General features: G+C 33.0%; 2 protein-coding genes across 4 annotated transcripts in view; both read left to right on the top strand.

Annotated features, from left to right (window-relative positions):
• Positions 1-503: 503 nt before the first annotated feature.
• LOC144853646 (3-hydroxy-3-methylglutaryl-coenzyme A reductase-like) lies at positions 504-11,056 on the top strand. Its single transcript, XM_078711389.1, has 20 exons — positions 504-602; positions 1,310-1,476; positions 1,955-2,066; positions 2,248-2,335; positions 2,455-2,539; positions 2,667-2,772; positions 3,309-3,415; positions 3,694-3,813; positions 4,719-4,867; positions 5,001-5,122; positions 5,412-5,650; positions 6,036-6,230; positions 6,589-6,747; positions 6,860-6,945; positions 7,429-7,606; positions 8,045-8,215; positions 8,596-8,736; positions 9,087-9,245; positions 9,942-10,096; positions 10,282-11,056. Exons 2-20 carry the CDS (start codon positions 1,318-1,320, stop codon positions 10,412-10,414), a joined length of 2,664 nt encoding a protein of 887 aa, XP_078567515.1. The 5' UTR covers positions 504-602; positions 1,310-1,317; the 3' UTR covers positions 10,415-11,056.
• Positions 11,057-12,434: 1,378 nt separating this feature from the next.
• The window catches only part of LOC144854759 (insulin-like peptide receptor), a 45,651-nt gene continuing 31,209 nt past the window's right edge, over positions 12,435-26,876 (top strand). For all 3 annotated transcript variants that reach the window (XM_078712724.1, XM_078712723.1, XM_078712722.1), the window contains exons 1-2: positions 12,435-13,258; positions 17,788-18,330. In XM_078712724.1, coding sequence (XP_078568850.1) covers positions 13,117-13,258; positions 17,788-18,330 — 685 coding nt within the window. In that variant the 5' untranslated portion in view covers positions 12,435-13,116. The remainder of the gene's footprint in view (positions 13,259-17,787; positions 18,331-26,876) is intronic.

The raw sequence follows: 26,876 nt of genomic DNA, 5'->3' as shown, positions 1-26,876 counted from the left end.
CATTATTGAATATAATTTTATATATCATAACTACTGTAGCTTACATTGTACTAACCACATGTAGGACAAATTACACTTCATTATAATGAAATAACCCAATCTTAATTTTGGTTAAAAAATACACAATATATAATAAGATGGTAATAGTGTGTATTTTTTATTTGTAAATTTTCTTTAATTTTTCTGTTAAGTTAGGGCCCCATTCTTTGAATCAGCGGAAGCCTACGCCCCTTAAAATAGCTCGCAGTAGGCTAAACATACAATATAAAAAGACAGGCACAAAAGTACAGTATCGTATTTCGTTATGGTAGTAACGTAATTACGTGATTATGATTACGTGATGATGGCCGACTATTTTTATTTTTTTTTCTTTGGTTGGCAGCTGATACGTTTCTCTTCTGCGTAAAAAAAGTAAAAAGAGGCGTTCAAATTAATTATTGCTGCCTGCTCGCAGCCCGCCCTCTTTAGTTTGAAATCACACAATCTATCGTCTTGCATCACCAAATTTGTCATAATTTATTTTTAGTTTAGAACATCCTAATGGTATTTAAGTACTTTTAATTTGAGTCTCATGGTTGCCAGTATTTGTTGGTATTGTTGAGGTAAGATCCGTTAAATCCGCATAAATGGCTAGACTAGCAAGACTGTCCTAGCTAGCTAGTAGTAGGCCTAGGCCTAGCTAGGCCATGACTGGCCCACCACCAGCCTCTAGTCTTGCACCACTCATTTAGAGTGTGCGGTGAGTTACTACTACTAGGGCTAGGCCTAGGCGGGCTAGGCTACCGTATTGCAGTGCCAGTGGGCCAGGGCTAGGCAAGACGACCGAGGATCACGTACGATCGAGCCCATTCTTGTAAGACGATCGGGCCCAACAAGGTTCTAATAATAATATAAAGATACCGAGATCTGACTCCATTCCCAAATTTATTACCATCCCATGAACATGATTAATAAAACAGTGCGCACTTAAAACTACTACTAGTTAGGCCTAGTAGTAGTACTAGAGGGCTAGGCCTATGCTTGAATGCCATTGACGCAGTGTTTTTCTAGATTAGTAAATAGTTTTTTTAGATCATTATTCTGAAAATAAATAATAAGATATTCTTAAATACTATTGTCAATACTTATTTAACTATTATTCTAGGCCTATAAGATCAAGTATTTTTGACTAAACCAAGCATGTATTCCAGTCAAAAATTACCCTCACCATAAGCTTGTACAACTTAATGAAACTTACACAGTATACATTATGTTTTTATTATTATTTTTATAATAAATACTAAATGTTTAACATTTTGTTTTTCTTCAGAAAAAAAAATGGATGTGATAGAGAATTATGGATTATTATGTGCATCTCATCCATTTGAAGTGATCATAACAACCTTGACTCTGGCTATATACCTGTTGTCTGTAAACCTAGGCCTTGAAATCACACCACCGTGTAGCTCAAGCATTCCTTGCTTCAGTGCAACAAAGGTAAAACAAGATATTGTACCCCTGAAATAATTGTAAAAACATGTTTTTCTACAGTAGCCCACCCCCCATTTTGCCCTGATGCCCAATACCGTAGAACCTCGAAGAAAAGCCCATCGGGAACAAAAATCCCCCTCCCCCACTATTTTTGGCAAAAGTGATCTCGTAAAGCCCATCTTAAAAAGAAGCTCACCCAAGAGTTCCCACTAGCTTCTTATCAAGGTTTTACAGTATTCTGTTCACCGACAGTACGCGATAAAGCAAACAAAACAGCTATCCCTTATCAGTAGTAGACGCACGTACGTGTACCGGAAAGTGTTTAAGTTGTAGTTAGTACTGTATTTTGTATACTCCATAGTTCCTAAAAATTATTCGCAAATAAAAGTTTTATGCTCGCTAAAGTTTCTGGTTTTACAGTAATACCTACATCAATCAAATAATGATAATGTTAAGTACAACTTGTATTTATTTTTGTTGCTAGGATGAGGCAGTTTTTGGTGATATATTGATGACCTTTGCAAGGTCCCTAGCTGTCTGTTACATTTACTTCCAGTTCCGAAACTTAAAAAAGAGACATTCCAAGTATGTCATTGGTAAGTTTTATAGATAAATACTTTTCTCAATAACTACGATCTTATGTCTTCCACAAATTTCAAGTGCTCTCAGGCTCTATATTTTTTCTAGATTTGTTTTGTAATGTGAAACAGCTGGCAACTACTGTAATATAACTACATGACTGTACAATTAAAATATTTATTTAATTGTTCGTTATAGGTGTTGCAGCTCTCTTTACTGGCTTGTGTGCGTTTATATTTGCCAGTGTTGCTGTACACGTCTTTAACAAAGATCTTGTAAATATTCCGTAAGTATACATTAAATTTGCCCAATTTGACGTGTAAAAAACTTATTGCTTCTCTTGTATGTCATATTTGTTTGTCCTAAAGAGCTAAAATAAAAATCAATTTTATATTTTCTTTGCAGAGATGTTTTACCAGTATTTCTTTTAATGGTTGATCTTTCCAAATCAAGTCAGTTGACCAGTTTTGCCGTTGCAGCAGATAACGAGGTAAATAATTTTGAAATTTGTCCAAAATCTCCAATTTTATTAAATATTCATTTAGTAAGGTACAAACATATAAGCACAACTGTACACAAATAGTTTTTTTTTAATATTTTAAATTTCTTGGTTTTAGGTAAAACTTGCAGAGAGCGTAGCTCATGGCCTGAAAACAATGGCACCATCAGTGACTCTAGATGCAGTTGTCATGGCCTTGGCTTTTTCTCTAGGTTCACAATCTGGTAAGATGGAATACACAATATTTATGGCAGTACCAAGTAAAAGGAGGCAAATCATTCCAATAACAGTAGAAATGTGAAATGGTCGTTTTTTTATCCAAAATATTTTTTATTTGTCCAGAAATATCTACTTTTATAACCATGTAAAAACTCTTTTACTTATCCCTCCTTTTGCTTGTCTCTGCCACATTTATTTTTGATAAATAATGCACAAGGTCGAAAATATTATTAGTATAGTTTAGTATTCTTTTAATCTATCTTAAGAAAAGTTGGAAATACAACTACTCAACAGGCAAGAAAGTCAGACATACTGTAGGCCAAAAAAATAATTGTTTGTCTAAAAATATCTAGTTTTATAACAATGTAAAAACTGTTTTACTTATCTCTTCACTTGCTTGGCTCTGTCACATTTATTTTTGATAATAAAAAAACAAACAGCAATTCCATAAAAGAATCCATATATTCTGTGGCTTGCTCATTAAAAGTAATTGGGATGAAAGGAAGCTAGACTAAACTTTTCTTTTTTTTCTGTATTCCAGGTGTACATCAATTGGAGTTGATGTGTTCTTTTGCGTTCATTGCTATTATAACAAACTATGTTGTCTTCTTGACTGTCTTCCCAGCATGCCTTTCACTTGTACTTGAGGTTAGTATAACAACTGGATTGGACACGTCTTTAAAAAAGAGAATGACGATCCTATAAAAATATTTACTTTCTACACACCACTGAATCAATAACGAGGTCGGAAGATACTATTAGTATTTGATAGAGTGCAAACAAGTCAACTTGCTAGATGCAACTACATCAGGGCTAGCTTCACTAGAAGTCTATGAGTTCCGACCTAGTATATTACTGACAATTTTGTATAATTTAACTAGTTTGATTGTGTAGACTGAGCTTTACTTGTTGTTTTCAATCACTAGCTTTGTAATCATGGGGTAAGTGGATATCCTGTATGGAAACAAGGCAAGTCATTAGAGTCATTAGAAGAACAGCAACCAAGTACAGCTAATCCTGTACTACAGAAGGTCAAGCTAGTTATGGTGAGTACATCACCTTACTTGGTACAGCTAATCCTGTACTACAAAAGGTCAAGCTAGTTATGGTGAGTACATCACCTTACTTGGTACAGCTAATCCTGTACTACAAAAGGTCAAGCTAGTTATGGTGAGTACATCACCTTACTTGGTACAGCTAATCCTGTACTACAAAAGGTCAAGCTAGTTATGGTGAGTACATCACCTTACTTGGTACAGCTAATCCTGTACTACAGAAGGTCAAGCTAGTTATGGTGAGTACATCACCTTACTTGGTACAGCTAATCCTGTACTACAAAAGGTCAAGCTAGTTATGGTGAGTACATCACCTTACTTGGTACAGCTAATCCTGTACTACAAAAGGTCAAGCTAGTTATGGTGAGTACATCACCTTACTTGGTACAGCTAATCCTGTACTACAGAAGGTCAAGCTAGTTATGGTGAGTACATCACCTTACTTGGTACAGCTAATCCTGTACTACAGAAGGTCAAGCTAGTTATGGTGAGTACATCACCTTACTTGGTACAGCTAATCCTGTACTACAGAAGGTCAAGCTAGTTATGGTGAGTACATCACCTTACTTGGTACAGCTAATCCTGTACTACAGAAGGTCAAGCTAGTTATGGTGAGTACATCACCTTACTTGGTACAGCTAATCCTGTACTACAGAAGGTCAAGCTAGTTATGGTGAGTACATCACCTTACTTGGTACAGCTAATCCTGTACTACAGAAGGTCAAGCTAGTTATGGTGAGTACATCACCTTACCTGGTAAATTGTTGCACAAAGAAAACAATAATTTAGAGTAGACTTCATGTCCATTGGTTTTTTCTAAATTCTTCCTTCTTTATGGAATCACGAATGAATGACAAAATGTTTAACACAAATAAATTTTTATTTATTTAATTTAGTCTTTTGGGCTTGTTGTTGTACATGCACATCGCTTCACATCTGATGATGTCATAGAAGATAGAAACAACCAGACATTGCTGGTGCCTTCTGGTGATGACACGGTTGAAATGACGCATCAAATACCTTTATGGCAATTGTATATTATGAGGTAATATTTTGTATAAATTACTGTATTCTTCAATCTCTATCTTCAAGTCTCCTTTCGTCTACCGTCCTGATGTGTAAAATCCCTAATGTTCAACCAAGTACCGTCCAACACATACATTTGTTTTATTTCATAGGGCTGTCACCGTTAATGTGGAACAAGTATTTACCTGTGTGTTAGCTCTAGTCCTCATGGCTAAGTTTTTCTATATTGATGTGGCTGATAAGAAACGCACCAGATTCACCAGTTATAATAGTGGTAAGAATTGAATTCTCATTGTCCCCCAAAAACATGAAAAATGAAGATTAGTATAATGACGTTGAATAGTCCATTGCAGTTAATTAGTATAATGACGTTGAATAGCCCATTGCAGTTAATCACTTCTGTAGAAAAAAACTATAAAAAAATTATGTTTTCACTTATAAAAAGACAAAATAAATTTTTAAAAAGCATTTTAAATATATTTAAAGTAAATGTTATGCATTATTATTATTATTATATTCAATATAATACTATAATTGACATTTACAATATGCATTTCTTTCAGAACACTCTAACTGTGATCTTTACGACGGTATTGACCTATCATCAAACAAAGATTTAACAGACATATCAACACAAACAACACCAAAAAGAAAGAGGATGTTTAGAATTGGTAGTGTAACATCTGAGAACTCATCGAGTAGTGAAGCAGAACATGAGTCTGAGGAAGATGAACAAAGTGCAGGTCTTCTAAAGCCGCCAAGGTCTTTAGAGGAATGTCTGAAAATACTGAATAATCCAGAGGTAAGTCAACTGTTTTCTGAAAAATGAGTTACTGTTCTGTTACTCTCTCTTAAAACGTTTTCGGTCATTCGACATTACGCTTTACGCATCATTTGTTTCCATATTTGTCTCTTTTGGGCAGGATGGTTTGTTGTTGCGCTAAAGTCTACATTTTGTCCTTTTAAATCTTTTTTTATTTGTTCTTCTGTTACATCTATAATTTATTCAGTATCTTGCCAATTCTGTACATATGCCTAGATAAAATTTAAAAACTCTTTGTCAATTTACAAGTGGTCCATTTAGTTGTACCCTAATAAACCAAATACAATTTGTGTCGAATAAAGAATTAAATGCCATTTTTTTAGTGTCTGTTTAGTAATTAAGTTTTTTAATTAAACTTGATTAGAATGTTCCAGATGAACTCAGCAACGAAGAGATAAAACAGCTAGTTTTGGCAAAGCACATTCCATCTTACAAAATGGAAGATGTTTTGCAAGACCATGAACGAGGAGTGTTCATCCGTAGGGATATCCTAACGGACAAATTAAGCGATCATCTCTCATTGGAGCATCTTCCATTCAAAGGATATAACTATTCATTAGTAAGTAGTACTTCCATCATTATCAGTTATATTGAAGGCTCTTTTCATAATATTAAGCCCTGTCTACACTATCAAACTTCATGTAACAAAAATCATATTTAGAAATATCACTACCATATATTTGGGCACATCACACTTTGTTGTCAAACTAGTTTGATAATATAGACAGAGCTTAATATTGTGTTTGCTTTTAACAGAACGCAAGTTATGTTCAGACGGCCTTACGCCTGAGGTACAGGCACGTCATACATAAAGTTATATGTGTATGTTACTTCCGATGTGCGTCCACACAATTATTTTTTTCTTTTATTTTGATTAAAGTTAAAATTGAAATAGAATATTCTTTTATTGTTGTCAGGTACATGGAGCATGCTGTGAAAATGTAATAGGTTATATTCCCTTACCTGTCGGCATTGCTGGACCAATCACAGTAGATGGTAAGCAGTATATGGTTCCTATGGCAACCACTGAAGGCACGCTTGTAGCTAGTACAAACCGAGGGTGTAGAGCCTTGAAGGTAATACATTGATTTTTCTTGTTTTTATCGTATTTACCTTTAAAAGTTATCTATTGCATAGTGGAACATCAAATGAAAATCATAAAAAAGTGTTACATTTTTGTTTGTACAGGAGTCTGGAGGTGTGACTACTGTAGTGTATAGAGACGGCATGACGAGAGCACCAGTATTACAGCTTCCCTCCATACAACATGTTGCGTAAGTTAGCACCAGTATTACAGCTTCCCTCCATACAACATGTTGCGTAAGTTAGCACCAGTATTACAGCTTCCCTCCATACAACATGTTGCGTAAGTTAGCACCAGTATTACAGCTTCCCTCTATACAACATGTTGCGTAAGTTAGCACCAGTATTACAGCTTCCCTCCATACAACATGTTGCGTAAGTAATTTTAACAAGTCAACACCAAACACCACAAAGCAACTGTAAAAGCATTGTATCAATCTGTACACGCTGTACAAGCTAATCAGTGTTCTGGCATTTCCCACACTAGTTTTTACCTTGAATGAATGCGTGAACGCTAAAACGATACTCTAAACCGTTTTCCACTAATATGCTACAGTGTCGTACAAAACTAAAACCCTCAAACACATTTTTTGATGTACGCTAAAGCAGGGATGGAAAGTTTCCTCACGTGTAGGCAGCTACCTAAAATGCCACATTATTTTTGTATTTAACAGCAAAGTTAAGAAATGGATAGACAATTGTGACAATTTCCAACAATTGAAGCAAGCGTTTGATTCAAGCAGTCGTTTTGCCAAGCTGATATCAATCCAGCCGTCAATAGCTGGTCGCAACATGTACCTGCGCTTTGTATCCACTACTGGTGATGCTATGGGTATGAATATGGTCTCTAAGGTACTGCTTTACTTATTTGTCTACATTCACAAAAAACAGGAATGACAATTTGTAAAATCTTTTTAAAAGTTAGTTCCAGAATCTTTCTTCAAATTCTTTCTGTACAGATTTTGTGGCCCGATCATTAAAAAAATTTCAATTATTTTCAAATTTGTACAATATCTGTTACATAATAAAAACTTTTCAGCCTGATCAATGACCTGTGACATAATTTTGTAAATTCATATTTCCAATCATATACCATAACAGCTTGCCAGATATTATTAAAATTCACAAAATGTCTTTTTAAATTTAAATTCCGGTAAAATTATTTTCAATTACAAAGATCACCTATAATTTGTCAAAGTGACAAATTAAATTCTAGTTACATATTATTATATTCTATGAATGCCCCGATGCATTATATTGAAGTGTGTACTAATAGTATTTTATATTCAGGGAACGGAGAAATCATTAAAATTACTACAAGAGAACTTTCCTGAGCTAGAGGTTCTCAGCCTTAGTGGCAATCTGTGCACTGATAAGAAACCTGCAGCTGTCAACTGGATTGAGGGCAGAGGAAAATCTGTTACTTGTGAAGCTATTGTTCCAGGAGATGTCGTCAAAAAGGTAATTTTAATACAGCTACTTTTCAAAAACATCCAGATAATAAACATTTACTTAAAAACAAGGTATCCAAATGCAAGCGCAAAGTAGAGGGGTATCACTTTTGAATAACAACATTTGAATAAGGGAGCCTGTATTTATGAGACATCGTGAAGTCGCGATGCAACGCAATGTTTTGTAGTATAAATGCCATCACCAAGACATCGCACTGTCAAAACCTTGACCAACTGTTTGGAATATTTCATTATTCTTTAAATAGCACAGTTTTCTCTAAATTCAAAACTGGACTGTCAAGCAATAAGAAGCTTTTTTTTTCTGGAAACCAGTGTTTAATCCAGATATTTTAGCAACAAAACCTAAAGCATGTTTGATTCTTATCATAGATTCTGAAGACATCAACATCAGCACTTGTGGATCTAAACACCAAAAAGAACCTGATAGGATCAGCCCTTGCTGGCACTCTTGGTGGTTGTAATGCACATGCTGCTAATGTTGTAACTGCTATATTTGTAGCAACAGGACAGGTACTGTTAATTTTTTTATATGGCCGACTCCGACATTAAATGAATAACACTTCAAATCTCCTTATATACTGCCCTCTATTGGACGTTATGTCTCGCAGTATATTGGGTTACATTGCCTGTCAAATGTTATGTACTGGTATTATATTTATTTTTATTTCATTTTTTTTATAATATATATTTAATTAATTTTGTAAAGGCAATCCCACTACAAGATTCTCATCTTTTTGATATTCTGTCCATTTTCTAAATTATCTCTTGTCATTATTGTTTTTGTTACTTACTCTTTTGGACGTAAATAAATGTTTTGAATTGAATTAATAAATATACAATATTCCTTATAAATATCACAGGATGTTGCTCAAAACATTGCAAGTTCCAACTGTTTAACAATGATGGAGAGTGCTGGTAAGAATGGGGAGGACTTGTACATGAGCTGTACCATGCCATCAATTGAAGTGGGTACAATTGGAGGAGGTACTGTACTACCAGCCCAACAGGCATGTCTTCAGGTGAGTGAGAGAGCACATTGAATTCTACTAAATGATTGCACGGTTTGATATCAACTAGATCTTTTTACTAAAATAAAGTTGAGTTTAGTACCATATGCCTTTCTCGGAAAGTTGTAACATGGGTTGTGAAATCACTAGAGCAAACTGGAAGAGTTACCCTCTTTAAAGATGGTTGAAATAAAAAAACCGTTCATGTACATTAACCAACATAATGCTGTGGTTTATAATCATCCAATGTCACCAGGAAGTCTCCCAAATAAGAAATTTTTGTACAATTATTGATGTTATTGTGCCAATATTAATAGTAGATGATAACATTAGGTAGATAACAATTCCCTGTGTATATACAGTAACTGAAAAAGTCCTTTGAAATGTTGGTTCAGATGCCACCTCTGAGAGTTTTTGGCTAAACAAGTCTATTTGACCTGATAAAAAATTGTTACCCCAATGTATTTCAGTCATAGGCTACTACATGTGTATATTTGTGTATTTTCTCTCTTTCTTTCAAACATTATTTACCAGCTACGTTTTTTAAATAAAGTTAGGATAGAATTGTTTTGATATTTGTTTTTCCATTCATGTTTTATTATTGTATGAGACAAGCACCATTATTTCCACTTGTTTTGTGGACGAAATAAAGTTATCTTATCTTATCTTTTAAGTTTACGAATAAATTCTAATTCTCTATTGTTTCAGATGCTAGGTGTGAAAGGTGCATGTATAACCAAGCCAGGTCGCAATGCATCCAAGCTGGCTAGCATTGTGTGTAGTACAGTGTTAGCTGGTGAGCTCTCACTCATGTCAGCACTAGCAGCAGGTCATCTTGTCAAAAGTCATATGAAGCATAATAGGTATGAATGCAATTTGTCATTTATTTATTTTATGTCTTTAGGCAATGATTAAACTTGCTGTTGGATGTGTATGAAATAAAATTTAAAAAAACATTGTGTCAGCTAATAATACAAAGCATCAGTATGTGTTAATCAATATTCCAATTTTTTTTCCAAAATATTTAATGATATTTTTAAATTTTTAGATCATCACAAAATATTACTAGTGGAAATGAAACAACAGATAATTTAAATTTGACGAATAATGTGAAAACAGAAACAATTATGACTGCCCCAAACCAAGAGGAGAAGATGGAAAATGAGGGTGATGGTAGGTGATGTTGTACCACTCACTAAACAGAAGAAGATCACTTATATCATTGAATGCAATTAATGTCAATGCCATGTTATACGAAATCAACCAATCAAATAGCAAGGATATGTGTTAGCATTTATGACAATATTATTTTATGTGATTTGTGCAATTACTCATTATTTTTAAAAAGATATTCCTAACAAACCAGCAGGAAATTACTGAAATAAGGTTAAGAAATTCTGCGAGCTTGAAGAATGCCCACTACCACTTTTTATGTGGTATGTCCACTTGCAAAGCGACTTTTCTCCCCACATCAAGTCAGCCCAAGTCAACTCGGCCAAAAACTAATCGGTCAACTCGGCCTCTAATAAAGCATGGAACGCAAGAAGTGCCGACTTGACGTAGGACCGAGACGGTTTAGGGGCGACTTGGAACGAATTCATGTAGTTTCATACCATTTTTTAATTCTGCGAGTGATTTTACTTCAATTTTTTTTTAGTTTTTGACTTACCAATTTTGTTGATACTGTATAACAGTAGTATTATTGATTTTAAATTTAAGGTGCTCTTAATTTGTTTAGTAATATCTTGTGTTTGAGTTAATAATCATTTCAAATCTGATTTAAAATAATTAGACGAATAAATTGCTTGTATACAAATAAAAATAAATATTATGAAGCAGTTTATATAATGTTGTCTGTAATTTACAGTTACATAAAGCAGACAAATTCATTTTTGTTACACGGTGAGTGAGCAAGCACATGTGACAAGATAATACTTTTTATATTTTCATCTTTCACTTATTTTTATACTATTTATTGATCGTGTAAAATCCAATAGTAGCAACAACTTTTTTGAGACTTGAATTTGGGACTTTTATGTAAGGTCTAGTCTACGCCAGCTAATATAATATACAGTATATACTGTATACAAACTACAATGTAGGTGACATTACGGGACACAACTTTTATTCTAATTTTTAACATGACGTCATAAAAACAAACAAAAAGATTTCGGAAGCAAAACATATTAACATGTTGAAGAGATTTGAATATTTTTTTTTTTTGTTTTTTAAAACCAGAAACAACAGCAGAAACAAATCCGCCACTTCCAGCTTGGTTTAACAGATACCAAGACAATTACAACAACTCAGAAACACTTAAATTACAACGAAACAGATAAAGATTGGAATTAAAAATGTCGATATGGGGATGGGCCTGGACTAAACTGTTATAAGATGTAACCATTTTTAAGAACATTGACTCTACAAAAGGGAACACAAAGGATATTGTTTTTTCTTAAATTACGGGTGGGAACACGAAATACCGATTGGAGATAAAGTTGCATATAGATGCACGCTCTTTTAAATGTGACGCAAAATATAATTCAACTGGCCATATGATGATGTCATAACATCTGATAGGCAAACTTTTTACATGAATTCTGAGTTTTTGTTCTCTGCTGTTCTCTCTAGTTTTACATAGTATTTCAATAGGCCTTCATGCAATTTTATTTAGCTCCTCCCCCTCCTCCTGCTTATGTTAATGATGTAGTCTGTACGATATGATTATGAGGAATCTGAGAGTTTCCATTTTATTATACTGTATATCATATTTTAAAATCATCGATGAGCTGAAATTTAGAACAATAATTCGAATAGCCTACGACGTCCGACAGGAAAACAAAAATTAATATAGTCGTCGATCATATTATTTTTTGCAACGTTCGGATGTTGACAATTTTGAGAAATGGGACAATCTATTTAATTTAAGGTTATTCAGAACGAACCGCGGGAGTGTATTTATTCAAAACTGTACATTTATTTTTTTTAAACATTATAATTTATATTATATGACAACAGAACTATAAAGTTAACAAATAGTTTTAGATTTAGACAATTTTAAGATTGTTTGATTGTATTTAACGTTAAGCATAACCAAGGCATAACCCTATTATACATATTGGAAGTGTCCGAAGCTATCGATTGATACAGGTTGTTTTGATCGTCTGTGTGGTATGTGACGTGCAGCAGCATCAACAACTTACTAGAGGCTAGAGACAGCAGCAATATTCGTGAAATCTGCTGTACAGATGAAATTGGTTACATTCAAAAAGCATAGTAGTTCACAAAAATAGTAATATTGCGTTGGATATTTATGTGGGAATATCATAGAGTGCTGAATCATCGGAATTTGAGGTTTACGAACGGTTTTTTTAAACAAACCATCTGTCATCCTGTCGTCTAAAATAATGCTCTTTTCTCTGTGTGGTGGTGATGTGACGGGAAGAGCAGGGTAAACCGGAAGAAGCACACGCTGAACAACTGTGCTCTGTGACTGTGTGCAGGCTAGGCCTAGTGTGTGGTGGAGAGAATACAGTACGCTTGGGCCGGCCATTTCATATTTACTTGCTATAACGAAATAAGTGTATTTTGTAGGATTACGTATTGTATAGCCAGGTTACTGTTACGTAACCTACAACACAACTTACAGCTATACATCGACAAGTGAGCGTTGTTGTGTTGGGGGGTGGTGGATTTATTCTGCGTTTGTTTTTTATATCTGCTCACTCTCATCTCATCCCACATGTTGACAAAATGGAGTTTAGCCTACTAGGCTACGCCTAGCTAGCCCTAGCCTGTGCTAGCAGACTTACTTTGAACTTCTGACTGACCCATATTTACCTGTCTGATTTATATTGGATGTTCATCTAGGATAGAAGTCATCATGATTTATATAATCTTGAAAAATAGACCATCATGGCTAATGTTATTTATATTTTTGATGACAACAATGATGATAAGTTTGGAATGTCAAGCACAACGAGGAAGAGCACCTTCAGAAATTAATAGAACGAGAGATGAAGTTGGTAAGGAAAAATACTACTTCTAGGCCTAATGCCAACCCTATGTATTTAAAAAGTTATCTTGTAATTATTGTACATGTAATGTAATTGTCTGGTCTCATCTTCAGATCTTTTTTTTTTGTGTATTATTGGTTATCCACACTTGCGAATAACCCTTGTGATTGTATTGTCTTTTTTTCTCCAACCATATTATTGCATATTTCTTTCTGTCAATTTTGTTTGTTATGTTTCCCTAACTTGTTAACATTTTGTATAACTGTACATACACAGTTGTGCACCTGACTTTTCTTAATGCTGTCAGTTGCGCAGCGTGAATTGTGTTCGATTTTATGAAATTCTATTATGATGAACAATTCGTAACGTTCGTGACATAACCAACAGAAATAACATAGTGCGGCAAGCATATTTTCGGAGGACAAGTTACTTAAGAATTGAAATTCCTTAACGATAACGGATGGTCTTGTGGACAAACCTTTTAACTGTACATTATTCTTAAAAGATTAGCTTTTATTTATTTGTTTATTTCATAATCTCATTCAACAGCGGGAAACTTGCAGAATGGAATAGAAAATATATCTTAAGACTGCACTGATGAAGGGCTAGTGTTGCACGAAAGCTCTGCTAACTGTTCTGGATGTTTTACTTTATCATTTTGATTTAGCTTTTCGCTTGTTTTTTGGTATAACTCCATTGAGATCCAGCCACTGATACCCACAGCATTGTCATTTGTTCAGTAATTTGCCTTTGGATTTATATATCTTAAGACCTATACAATACAAAGTTATACAATCTTACTAATTTGAATACAAAAACAATTATAACGGTTACAATTGAGCTTACATCAATGTATAGTTTAAAATGTGAAAAATTGTTTCAGTGTATAAGCATAGGCACCGCAATAAAACGATGTGGACAGTGTGCCTATTCTTTAACACACCGTCTTTTTTATACTATAGGTTTGATCTATTTGTAGACATACTGTAAAATAATTTTTACTGTTTGTTTGATAGTAATTTTTAAAATTAGCAGATTTTGTGATTGACTTCCAATTAATATTCCCAATTTATTCTGTATGTTGATTTGCATGTTCTTGAACTAAATATTTAGGAGCCAAAAATAAGCAAGAATGCTCTGCTTGTTTTCAAAACATTGCAGCTATACGAAAATATTATTTGACCTTTGTGTGCAGTGGGGGATCTGGGGTCATGTATTGAACTCACCTCACTGAAGTGATCTATATCCAATTGTAAACAAGTACAGAGTGTACAGTACTTTACAGGAGTGATTGCAAATTTACTGTTGTCAGAATTAATAAACATTTTCCAACTGTGGAGTTTAAGTTAAAAATTACAAAATAAAGAGGAGTATTTACTTTTATGAAGAAAATACAGCCTGCAGTTGATGTGTAGCCTAACAAATAAAATGTGTGAAAAAACAAGGTCTTATTTCTGTTGCATAACAATAACACACTAGTAATATTGGAATGTATTTTACCCCACCTTTTAATACCAAGTTTGCTATTTAACTAATGAAATACAGAAGATGCTCCAAGTTTATCAGTACACCAATTTGTCATTTTGGTTGGTGGTCATGAGAAACGATGACTGAATTATTCCAAAGTTTTGAATAATTTATGGGCATGTTGGAAGTTATATAAATAAATGAGTGCTGTGGTTCTCTTGGATAGTGGGTAATGTTTGTGAGGTGTGTCATGTGGTTCCTTTCAAGGTTTGTTAATCAGTTTTGGTAAATGATGTGAAGGATATTATAGGCCTAATATAGTAGGATAGCAATGTGGGCAGTAATACCAGACAATGCTGCCTCTCTATGGTTATGTAGTCTGGTGGCAAAAGGGGGAATCGCCACTCAATGGTGGGGATTAACACTCGATGGGGGAAAAATTGCCATCCAACTTTTCTAGACAGAATTTTCCTTAGATTATTATGAATCTGGAAGGTAATCAATCGGATCAAGATACTGTAGGAAGCGTTTTCGAGGAATCAGGTGTGAAATTTCAAAATGTAGTCAATTATTTTATAACAATTAATATGTATTTATTATAACCAATTTATTGAAGCACAATTTAATGTTTTACAATATTATATTTGTATGGTTAACTTTAGGTATCTATTCATATGTATGTGTTTTATTTGCTCCTTTATTCACTCGCGTGTGGGATGTTTTCGATCTTCATCGACACAAACATATCAACACATTACGTCTTAAAATCTTTGAATAACTTTGACAGGAAGTGTTTAAAACAATACAGGAAACATTCAATTGATTATTGTCATTTACCTTGCCATATTCACCGTTAAATTATTATCCAACCAGACCAAAAAAAACAAATTTCAAATCGGCTAATAAATTTGTTGAATCCGGTTGATTTTTTTAGGTCTTTTTTGCAATCCAGTGAAGACAAAATAGTTTCACTAATTTGGTGAAGAAAACATTTTTTTTCTCAAATTAATCCCTCAATCGGCGTTGGCGACTTGGTACGTGAGCCTACTGTACTGTAGTAGTTGTACAACTTATCATCAATAATGGCAATACATTTAAATATTCTAATGAGAAGACTTGGACTGAATTTGTAGTGTTAGTATTTTGAACAACAGCAGCTGCTGACTCATAAATCATAGTGATAGTGATCAGTGATATAGCTTGTTGTAGAAATAAAGTATCCAAAATATTGTCACTTAAAAGTAGACCATTCAATCCTTACATTAATTGATAATAAAGTAACTGTTTTTATTTAATATTCTCCCATACTATTTTATTCTTTAGTAATACCTTCAGTTGAAATTGACAAACCTGAAACAAAGGGTTTGTTGTTGGTCAACATACAATAATAAATGGTTATATGTGATTGTATGAACTTGTTGAGATAATCAGTCCACAAAATCTGTACAGAAAGATGTAAATAAAGAAACAAAGATTTATACAATAACAATAGGTTGCAACTGGATAAAACAAAAATATCCTGCTAGAGTTATTAACGCCACACATAACAGATGTCTAACAATAATCTGCGACCTAGTTTAGAACCATGTCGCTTTATTCATAATGCTACCTTAACGCCATGAGTCTGAACATACAGTACAGTACCCTTAGTTTTAAAAAGTGTATAAAAAGCCAAGAAGACAAAACACTGCAGTTTGGATATTGATTTGGATAAAGCAATCAATATACCTTGAGTGTATTCAACACAACACATCTCCCACTGTTAGAGCAGCAGCAACATGTCAACATAAAGGGATTTCAAGATATTCTGGATTAACAAACATCTGTTTTAAGGATTAGCCTAGATGAATATTGATAAGAAGGGTAGAATGTTTTAAATTAAAAGTACGTGGCCTTAATTAGCACTCAGTAAATATTAATGTGCACATTAAATTGAAGAAACATCTTTTTTTCTTTAATTTTTAATTAATATGTGTACTAAAGAAGTTCAAAATAATAATGCATCTTCCAGATTTTTTAAAACCGTGCAGTGATAGTGATAGATATAGTTTGTGTGTAACATTTGTGTTACAGATAGATACACAAATTTTATTTATTCAGCAAAAATAATAAGAGGGCCTACATACATTTTTTTTCTGTATGTTAATAAGATAATTCATTTTTGGGATTTTGTACTGCTTTACAGGATCATATAAAAACTGTTATGTTCCGGACAGACATTTTAGCATGTGTAGTTGGTAAAGTAGTGTGAAGCACTGAGTAGGGAAGGGCCTGGAAAGGGGAACAACCCCTCTCTCCTAGACATTAAGCACTGGTTGGGGAAGGGCCTGGAAAGGGGGACAACCCCTCTCTCCTAGACATTAAGCACTGAGTGGGGAAGGGCCTGGAAAGGGGGACAACCCCTCTCTCCTAGACATTTAAAAAGAAAAGTACACTAGACTGTTGTCAGTGGGTTATTCTTTCTTGGTTTGTTATACCACTAATCTTCATTGTCTGGTATTGTTCCTTCCACAAAATCAAACAGACTGTTGTGGTTAATGACTTATTACAGCTGTATTTAACCATTTGTTGCTGTACTTTTGTAATTATGCAGTTTTCATGAAATAAATATAAAGAAATATAAAAATGTATTGTAATGCGCTTTATAATAGTATCGTCTCAAAGTGCTGACTTTTCAATGAGAGAACACTTTAGCAAGCCAATTTGAGACACTTGCTATAGATACTGTTACAGTGGATACAGAGCTCAGAATGACGCCTCTGCTTTCAATACAACAGTACTGTACAGTATGTCAAGTATTACTGTATGTTTATATATTTTCTGAAAGAGCACAGTTTACTAATCTACAGTATACTGATTTACTTGATTTTTGTAAACATTTTAAACTTTTTACGATTTTACATATTTTTGTCTAATACTTGTGCTATCCTCTTTTTTATTGCTTGTCATTTACATTGTGAATGTGTGCAGAATTGTTCCACCTTTGGCTGCCTTCTGTTTGTGTTTTTATATGAATAAATATACCTGAATATGCTATACAAATTAAATTAGTACTACCTGTTTTATTTCAGCATGTACGTCCATAAATGTGAGGAATGATATATCGTTTTTGGCTCGGTACATCAATTGTACTGTAGTTGAAGGCTATGTGCAGATTGTACTCATGGAAGATAATAGAGAGGAAGACGTCGACATCTACACACTTCCAAATCTCGTCGAAATTACCGATTACCTGTTATTGTATCGAGTGACAAAATTAAAAACACTTTCTAAACTGTTTCCTAACCTGGCAGTTATCAATGGACAAAACCTACTGTATCACTACTCGTTAATTATTTTTGATATGTTTGATTTGGAAGAGGTTGGACTACAGAGTTTAGTGAATATAAAACGTGGTGCCGTACGTATAGAAAAGAACCCAGTACTTTGTTACATTAACACGATTGAGTGGAGTCTGATCAGTGAGGAACACAAGGAGAACAGCTTTTTTGGCTTCAACAAAGACCAAGGATTATGTTTTAATAACTGTCCAGATCCAGATGGAACATGTTCAAGGACGTTGGCAAATGGACAGACCAAGCAACTATGCTGGAATGATGAAAGTTGTCAGAAAGGTAGGAATCTTTTAATTCCAAACTTATGAATGAAAAAGATTTATCGCAAATAACTTGATTTCGTGAGAAATGTCATTGCACAATGCATGATGGGAAGGATTTGGGGGCAAATGTCATGACGCGTACGTACAAACAAACAAATCACGTATATTTACACGTTGTGAAGTTTGCTCATAAACCTTTCCCGCCATGTGCAAGCTATTTGCGATACCTTATGAAGGAATATGCTGCGTCCAAAGCATTTATTATCCAAATGCATTTTTGTACAGTAGAAATGTGTTTTTTTTGTACATTACATCCTCAACAATTAAACATCAAATGCATGAAGGTAAGTCAAAATAACATACGTTCAGGAATTAATAATGCAATATTGGTTTTTAAACATATTGAAACCAAATTAAAATACATCAAATTATACATACAGTATCATTTATTTTGATGTAAAGCGCATTGAGAGCCTGCTTTATATGCGCTATATAAGAACAGACTATTATTATTATTATTATTATTTATTATTATTAAATTATATACCTTATTCATATCATAACAAATATTTTTAAAAAATATTAATCTAAACAATCTAACTTAAATTAGTAGTGCATGATGTTCCAAGATTGAAAGTACATTTTTTTTTTTAAAAAAGTTTACAATTCACAGATGTCAAGATTTACAGGTTTTTTTGGACATTTATTATAAGATAATAAATAAATTTGACATTCAAACATTAGTTTGTTTTGTTATGTATGTGATTTAAGTGTTTTCCAAGAACAAGAGAACCCTGAAAGCCAAACAGTAATCACTCTGTTCTTGGTATTCTTTGATTCTGATTCTAGAAAAAGCCAACAAGGCATGCAGTTGTGTTTATCAAAGCCAAGTTCATAAATTATGAACTGAGAATAAAACAAGGTCAAATCCTTATCTTTTACTGTATGATTCAACATTACACAGTCTAATAATATATATAAATTAAATAAATAATGTTAATGTTGTTCGATTTGCGCTTATACAATCAAAAGATTGTCCCAAAGCGCTGAGAAAAAAAACCAGAAAGAAATTACAAAGAAAAAAAGATGGGTTTTTAATTGTAAGAGTGTTTTGAAAACAATGATTGATAGAGGATGCATTTTTAATAGGATTAGGAAGATTGTTCCACAGTTTAGGAGCTTTCCCTACAATTTTGGACGTTTTGTAAATATAACGCATATAACTTTAAAAACATTAAACCAGGTCATTCCTTGTCCTAAAATAATGTAATAAGCCTCTATATTTAAATGTACATAAAATGCAGTTTGTGACCTTTTTTAATTCAATAAAAAAATATGGCTTTAAACTAAAAACAAACGATTAAATATGGTCACATACCCTTTATAACCTATCATCAAGTATATTACTTTAATAAATAATATGGCGACTACCATTTAGGCAAAATGACACCTAAAATAATGAGAAAAGGGTATATTAACCATAATTATCAATTAATTTGGTAATAATACCATGAAACATGGTCATGCACCCTACAGTAGATAAACTCCAATATAAGAATGTTGGTGTAATATCATGCTTATCCCATGTGGTGTCTCACCATATTGGCCAAAATGACGCCAACAACAGTAATTAAATGGTAATTAATACTTGGAAAACAAAAGAAAATACAGTGCATTATTCATACAGTAACTGAAGAAATATGGGGATTTCCCTTCACAGTAGAAGACCACTGATTATGATTAATTAAAATAATCAACAAAATCATCTTGATTCTAATGAATAAGTCTGAAATATCATTGTTTTAATAATTAAATACCATTGTCTTTATTGTAAAATGTTTAGAAACTTAAATAAATACTGATATTTCAGTCTCTGTTATGGGTGCGCATTATAAACCGATTTAACTTTTACACCTATACTATTACTAGTATTGGTACAGTTCTTCACAGATTATTTATTCGCACATTATTTGAACAGTTACTGTATTGTTTACATCAGACACAGTCCTTGTATGATATTTCCTTGTTTTGTCATCTGCATTGTACTGACCTGGATCGGATTCTTTTGAAACTAAATTGTTGGTGTAATTTACGGGATTTCAATCTGTTTTTCTCCCATCTTTATTGTAATTTTAAGCACTTTGGGACAATCTGTTGATTGTTAAAAGCACTACAGTATATAAATTTGACAACAGTAACATTTATCATTACATTGAAATACTGTAGAAAGACATGTTTTCTTTGTCAGCTCCCCTTTGTCACTGGGATGATGTTTGTTTTGTGTGCCATTGACCATGGTGTAGTTCTGGGTCAGTTCATAGTAGGAGGTGTGACATATTTATTTGTCCTCAAAGGAACCTATATTCATGGAAATCGGAATAATTTTGTACACAAATTTTGATTTGCAGTCATATTTTTGCATACAGTAGCAATTTTTTATAAGGCCCCATAAAAAAATTATTATTTTATCACCATATTCATAGCTCAAACTAATATGGGGCCTAAGTAAGAATAGTGCCAGGTGTAGACAAGGAATTCTTGTTTTGTTTACCGAAACATTGAGGTGAAACATTTTTAATGTTCAGGTGTTTATTAACATAGGCAGATTTAGCCTGGGGGTGTACCAAGCCGCCCTTTTCCCAATTACCTGGAACTGCTCAATGCAAAATTATTCCCTGGAAGTGCTGTCTCTAGATGTTTATCTAGTTTAATACTATAGTAATATTTGGGCATTTAACATGAAAGATAGCAGATTGTAGAATATCCATCTACAGTACACGTACATAATTAAGTAACCTTTATGACTACATTTTTAATAACAATAATAATTCATCTATTATTTTTTTTCAGTCTTTCGTCTTGTGAAACTGTTTACTTTGTTTAAACAACATTACCAACATAAAACTAATTAAATGTAAAATAATCATCCACTGAAAACCCTAGCATTTTGTATTAGTAAATAGCTTAATCATTTTATTTTGTAAAAAAATAGAATTATTCAATCTTTTCTTAGCAATAATTTACTTGAGAAATTTCAAAAAGTCAATTGAACATTTCAAGTAAAAGCAATAAAATAAGCAAAGTAGCTATAGCAACAAGAGTATTATAAATAATATGTTTGGTCGTCAACCTCATTTTGTTCTTTGTCTTCAAAGAGTAATTTGTATTATAATACAGTATATTGAGCAAACTATTTAAATGAGCTTGTTTTTGCGACCAATATTGATTTTGCATCAGTGAGTTCACGGGTGTTGTTGTTTGCAGTACTGTTCACATACCAGTATATCATTGTCAGTTTTCACGGATTCACTGATACTGTTTGTTGCTGTGAAGAAATGTCAACTAAAGCCTAGTTCACAATTTATTTATAGTTCAGTAATATTGTACAATAAGAAATATTTATAAACATTTTCTTGAAAAATGTTGCAAAGAAATATTTAGATGCTTATGGACCAATAGTATTGTCATTTTTTATTACTTTCAAAATCCAATAAAAAACAACTTGCAAATTTCTGAAAGAGTTGTTCAAAATGTTGCAAAGAATTTATTGGTGGGCTTTAATACAGTATACAGTACAACTACACAAGTGCCATATTTGCATAAAAATGTATAAAATGTCCGAAGTGGGCTTCATTAACAAATACTGGACTTCAAAATATTAATTTTGATTTAATTCTAAATCATAACCATGTCAGCTCTTTCTTGCTACATCTACCATAATAATAATAATTTAATTGGAAGCTCCACTTTTGAAACAGTGGCACACTTCTTGAATGAAGGTGCCGTACGTCCATGGTAAATAAAATAATAGAAGAAAAAAATGATTTAACAATTTAGGCCTATTTACAAGGAAACTTTACTAAATTATGTACAAAATATAAAAAATAACATTAACAAAAAAGTAATACAGGATTTAAAAAGCAAAAAACTTCATTTTCATTGTTGATTTCCCTTCTTTTTTCCATGCCCGTTCGTTTGGTGAAACCTTTAATACAAAATCAAATGCAACTTCAATATATTATTTATTATCAACATGACATCATTGCACAGCATACATACTCTACATGTAGGTATTCAGAATACAAAATTATATTCCCACAAAACATCTAGCAATAAAACAGCTCAGTAGTTTTAAGACTTTGTTTTTGAAAACAAGTGTGTGATTTATTTCCACAGTATATTTAAAAAAAGACATTTTTTATTTCTTTGTTGATAATAAATCTTGAACTTCTTTAATTGCAAAGAAATAATGTTAATGTTTCATGCAATCTGACTTTGCAAAAGGAGTAAAACTAAATTAATTCTCTCAGGGCCTCATTTATGGTATGATTGGGATATTGACAAACTGCAAGCCATTGTACCAAATGCTGCCATTACAGTAGAACTTCAAAGTAAGATCAAATTTGGACGTCACACCATAAAACGAAAAAAAGAATTTGATTGAGTACTATAAATTGTAAAACATCATTCAGTATGTTATCAATTACAGTACATATTATGTGCACTTGTACTTGTAACATGTCCATTTCAAAATATCAACTTTCCATATGTCGATCTAATACTAGGTAAAAACAAAGTCCATTTTGAATGAAGGAATATTGGATGAAAAATTGACTCTATTTTCAATGTCTCGTTCCGCCTTATTAAAAATACAGCAGTCAATTCTGAGGCGTGATGTAATACACTGTAGAGATAGATGCCAAGCATAGCTAGGTGTCTTTTTAAAATCTTATTAAAAATAGAGCAGTTATTTTTTAACTCATGAAATACTCTCCCTCTTCCCATTCTGAGCCGTGATGTAATACACTGTAGAGATACCAAGCATAGCTAGGCTCTCCCTCTCCCCATTCTGAGCCGTGATGTAATACACTGTACAGATAGATGCCAAGCATAGCTAGGTGAATCACTTCATAACACATATGACATGACACTGTGAAACTTAATCTGGTTGTTTGTGAAAACAGGAGCAGCAATGCTTATGATTTCATTGGTTGGATAGCAATTCATTCTCAGAACTAGAATGCTTAGAATATTCTAAATATGTCATCTCTATAATACTCTGTTCATAATATTAATGCATATAGACATATTTTTTACAGTCTGATACTACCGTTTTTCACGAATAATCAAACATGATTTTACAACATGATTTAGGAAACAAATCAATGTATTGATGCGAGTACCGTCTAGGCCTAAGCCCTCATCTGTGTTATACGCAAGTAAGGTTTGTATTGTGTAATATCAAAGGGAACAATGATTGACAAATAAGAAGTAACGCCGGATATACTTAATTAGCGATAAGCCATGATGTCAAAACAATGCCTCTCAAAAACAATACATCTCTCATAATATCATTTACCTTGTAGCCACGAATCTGGAATGTGGTGGAACGTTACAGTAACTTTTTGCTGTACTGCAATTGCGCTGTGCGAAAAAATGTGTGAATTTTTAAACATGGTTAGAAATTGATTTTAGACATTTTTTAGTATGTGCACAAGCATGCTGTTTTTACTACTACTACAAAGTTGACCCTTGACATGCAAAGTGCGGATAACAAAACCTTTTATAGTTAAGACTGCTTGGGGTAAGTAGTTAGGTCATAAGGGTTAAAAGTGTCCTCACAACATGAAAAACTCAATATTATAAAATGATTTTTGACTTAAATACTTTAAGGAAAAACTCGGGAATCAACGTTGATTAAAATTAAGTGGAGAAATGGTACGTGTTACGCATATATAGTAGGCTTCAGTAGGATTGTGTCTTAAGCCAATTGAAGAAAGTGCACAAGACTCACTGCTTACTACAGTTACATACTCGCTAATGAAAAAAAAATTGTTTTTTATTCTTGATACAATCATATTCACTATCGATCTTGGATTAACAATATGACGAATTATTCAAAATTAAAAGTTAATAATCAGGGCAAGTAAAAAAAAAGCCATAGTAAGTCTACTGAAGAAAAATGTACTTAAATAATGTTCATATTATATTTTCAACTACAGTATGTAAGTCATATATAATTTCCTGAATGATAATAAAATCAAAACGGTACTGGGTTTAGTCTTGGTCTGCTCCCGACACTAGTCATTCATTCTTAGAAGTACTGATGAAAAAGTCTTTCTGGTGATGACATAGACTGGTCCTTAGAGACATGACTATACTTCGGCTTTAGTTGATACGAGATTGAAATGTTTAAACCACTTTATTCATAAAACAAAAGGGTATCAGTACATAAATTCGGTAAATTTAATATTAGTGAGTATGTTAGATACCTGAAATACTATTTATGAGAATTCAATCCTAAAAATTAACAGATTAGTAATAGTAGTAGTAGGTGGTAAGGGAGAGGTTTGTTATTGATATGAGTTCAGACCGCTCACTGAGGCATACATTTTTGTATTGAGTTTTGTTTGCATTTAAAATTGAATTTGATTCTGACATTATGTGGAATGCCATGTTGACTAAACATAGTGAAAGTAAAAATTGTAATGTTTTTTTATGAAAATGATCCCAATGGGATCGTATACAAACAGTAAATTAACAGAGTGTGATGGTTGTACAAAGTTTCTTTGTCATGTTGTAAAATGCGATTCGATTAGACCTCTAGGCCACAGACTCTGTACTTGGAGGACATGTTTGAGTTGGTTAGTTCCTAAAAAGATTAACCAAAAACATCTAGAGTAATCAAAACCGTAAAAAGGACTTGCGTGTGTACTTACCTTTATAAAAATGAATCTAGAAGAATCAAATTAAATTCACAGTCTATAGTCAGAGGCACAATTTGTCTGTTTAGTGTTATATAAATTTAACAGAACAGCAAAAAAAAAATGAATATAGTGCACGAATTTTAGGCGTAACTGTAATATTTAGAATTTTCAATATTTATGCTAATTTTTTAAATTCAAAGGTTAATGTTTTATGTAATGTAGCAGAGTACTTGCCTTAATATTCTACCTGAAACATTTCTATTAAAATCACTTAAAATAAGTTTTGTTTTATAATTTATTCATAAATTGTCGGTGAACACCCAAAATAAATGTAGGCACAGAAGGCAACTAGTCGTTTCAATAATGATACAGATTTAATATGAATTTACAAATTACATGCAAATCTTTTACATTTGAACTTTGAGTGAACCTGGATGTAGTAGCCTAAAGCAGATCTTCAGTACTATTCCATAATATAAATGTTAAGTCAATGGATAGGGGAGAAAAACTGATATTATCTATAGGCAACATAGTTTATCCTATAATGGATTTCATTTCTCAAACTCGCTATAAATAATGTAAGCTTGTAGGCTTAACGCAAGAAGCTTACAAGTTTGTGTTCATTTAATGGAATGAGGATGACATGATACAAACTAGCGTATAGAAGTACTTTTTTGTAATTAAAAAATAAATACACATGATCCAAGATGTTTAAACAAGTGATTGTTAAGGAATGTCAAAATGTATGACCTGCCTGTGTCATCTTTGTCTGACCTGCCTGTGTCATCTTTGTCTGACCTGCCTGTGTCATCTTTGTCTGACCTGCCTGTGTCATCTTTGTCTGACCTGCCTGTGTCATCTTTGTCTGACCTGCCTGTGTCATCTTTGTCTGACCTGCCTGTCATCTTTATCTGACCTGCCTGTGTCATCTTTATCTGACCTGCCTGTGTCATCTTTATCTGACCTGCCCGTGTCATCTTTATCTGACCTGCCTATGTAATCTTTGTCTGACACCAATATGCAAATTAGCTAAATACACCAATATGCAAATTAGCTAAATACACCAATATGCGAATTCTCTATTTAACTCTCACTCAGACAAGACTCATCATTTTCTCCACAGTAATGACAAATTAGTTGAAAAGATATTATGTGGTACATAATATTTCATTTTATGTTATTTTTGAAAAATTATTGGAGAAAAATGACTTTTTAATTCCCAAATATTCACAACAAGTTAAACAATATTCATTTGGCAAACTTGGCTTTTGGGATGCCAGATTTATAGGTCTGATTTATTTATCAATCAGATCAATGGAAATTGCAAATAAAGCTTGTAAAAAAACATATGTTTTTTTTATAAGACAGTTTTAAAAAGACATTGTGTTCTAATTCTGTACTTATTTGCTCATCATGTACAGACGGTGTGCAATTTTGTAGAATTTTCAAAACCGTTTTTTTTTCTTATGGCTTCAATATATTATATGGTTTTCGTTGCTGCTGTAGCTTGCTGTTGTTGCAGTCGGCTTTTGCGGCCTTGTTGTCTTTATTAAAGTCAAGCTTTTAAACGCATAATATTTATTAGAACTTTGCCGCTATATCAAACCATTTGAGTACAGTAAAGGTTTTAGAAAAATGTTTCTTGAAGTCTCAGCCTGGAGCGTTACAAATAGTAAACCTCAATTGGAAAAAATACATACTATACAGACAACAACATCATAATAGTAAACTTATCTTGAAAGTAATATTTGGTTAATATAGAATTGATGATTATTGAAGTCTAAAGTACGCTAGTATACAGTAGTGTCAATAAGCTGGCTGTTTGCATACAAATAGTCAAGATTAAAAGCGAATA

The sequence above is a fragment of the Antedon bifida genome, chromosome 10 (assembly GCF_963402885.1).
Source record: "Antedon bifida chromosome 10, ecAntBifi1.1, whole genome shotgun sequence".
NCBI classification, from domain to species: Eukaryota; Metazoa; Echinodermata; class Crinoidea; order Comatulida; family Antedonidae; genus Antedon; species Antedon bifida.
Note: the sequence above shows the minus strand (reverse complement) of the source record. Positions and strands in the feature narration are given on the sequence as shown.

Bases quoted from the DNA above. Each gene is read 5' to 3' on its own strand.
- LOC144853646 (XM_078711389.1), top strand. From the start codon at position 1,318: ATGGATGTGATAGAGAATTATGGATTATTATGTGCATCTCATCCATTT. The intron at 2,773-3,308 runs GTAAGATGGAAT...TCTGTATTCCAG, and splicing joins TTCTCTAGGTTCACAATCTG to GTGTACATCAATTGGAGTTG. The intron at 10,097-10,281 runs GTATGAATGCAA...TTAAATTTTTAG, and splicing joins AGTCATATGAAGCATAATAG to ATCATCACAAAATATTACTA.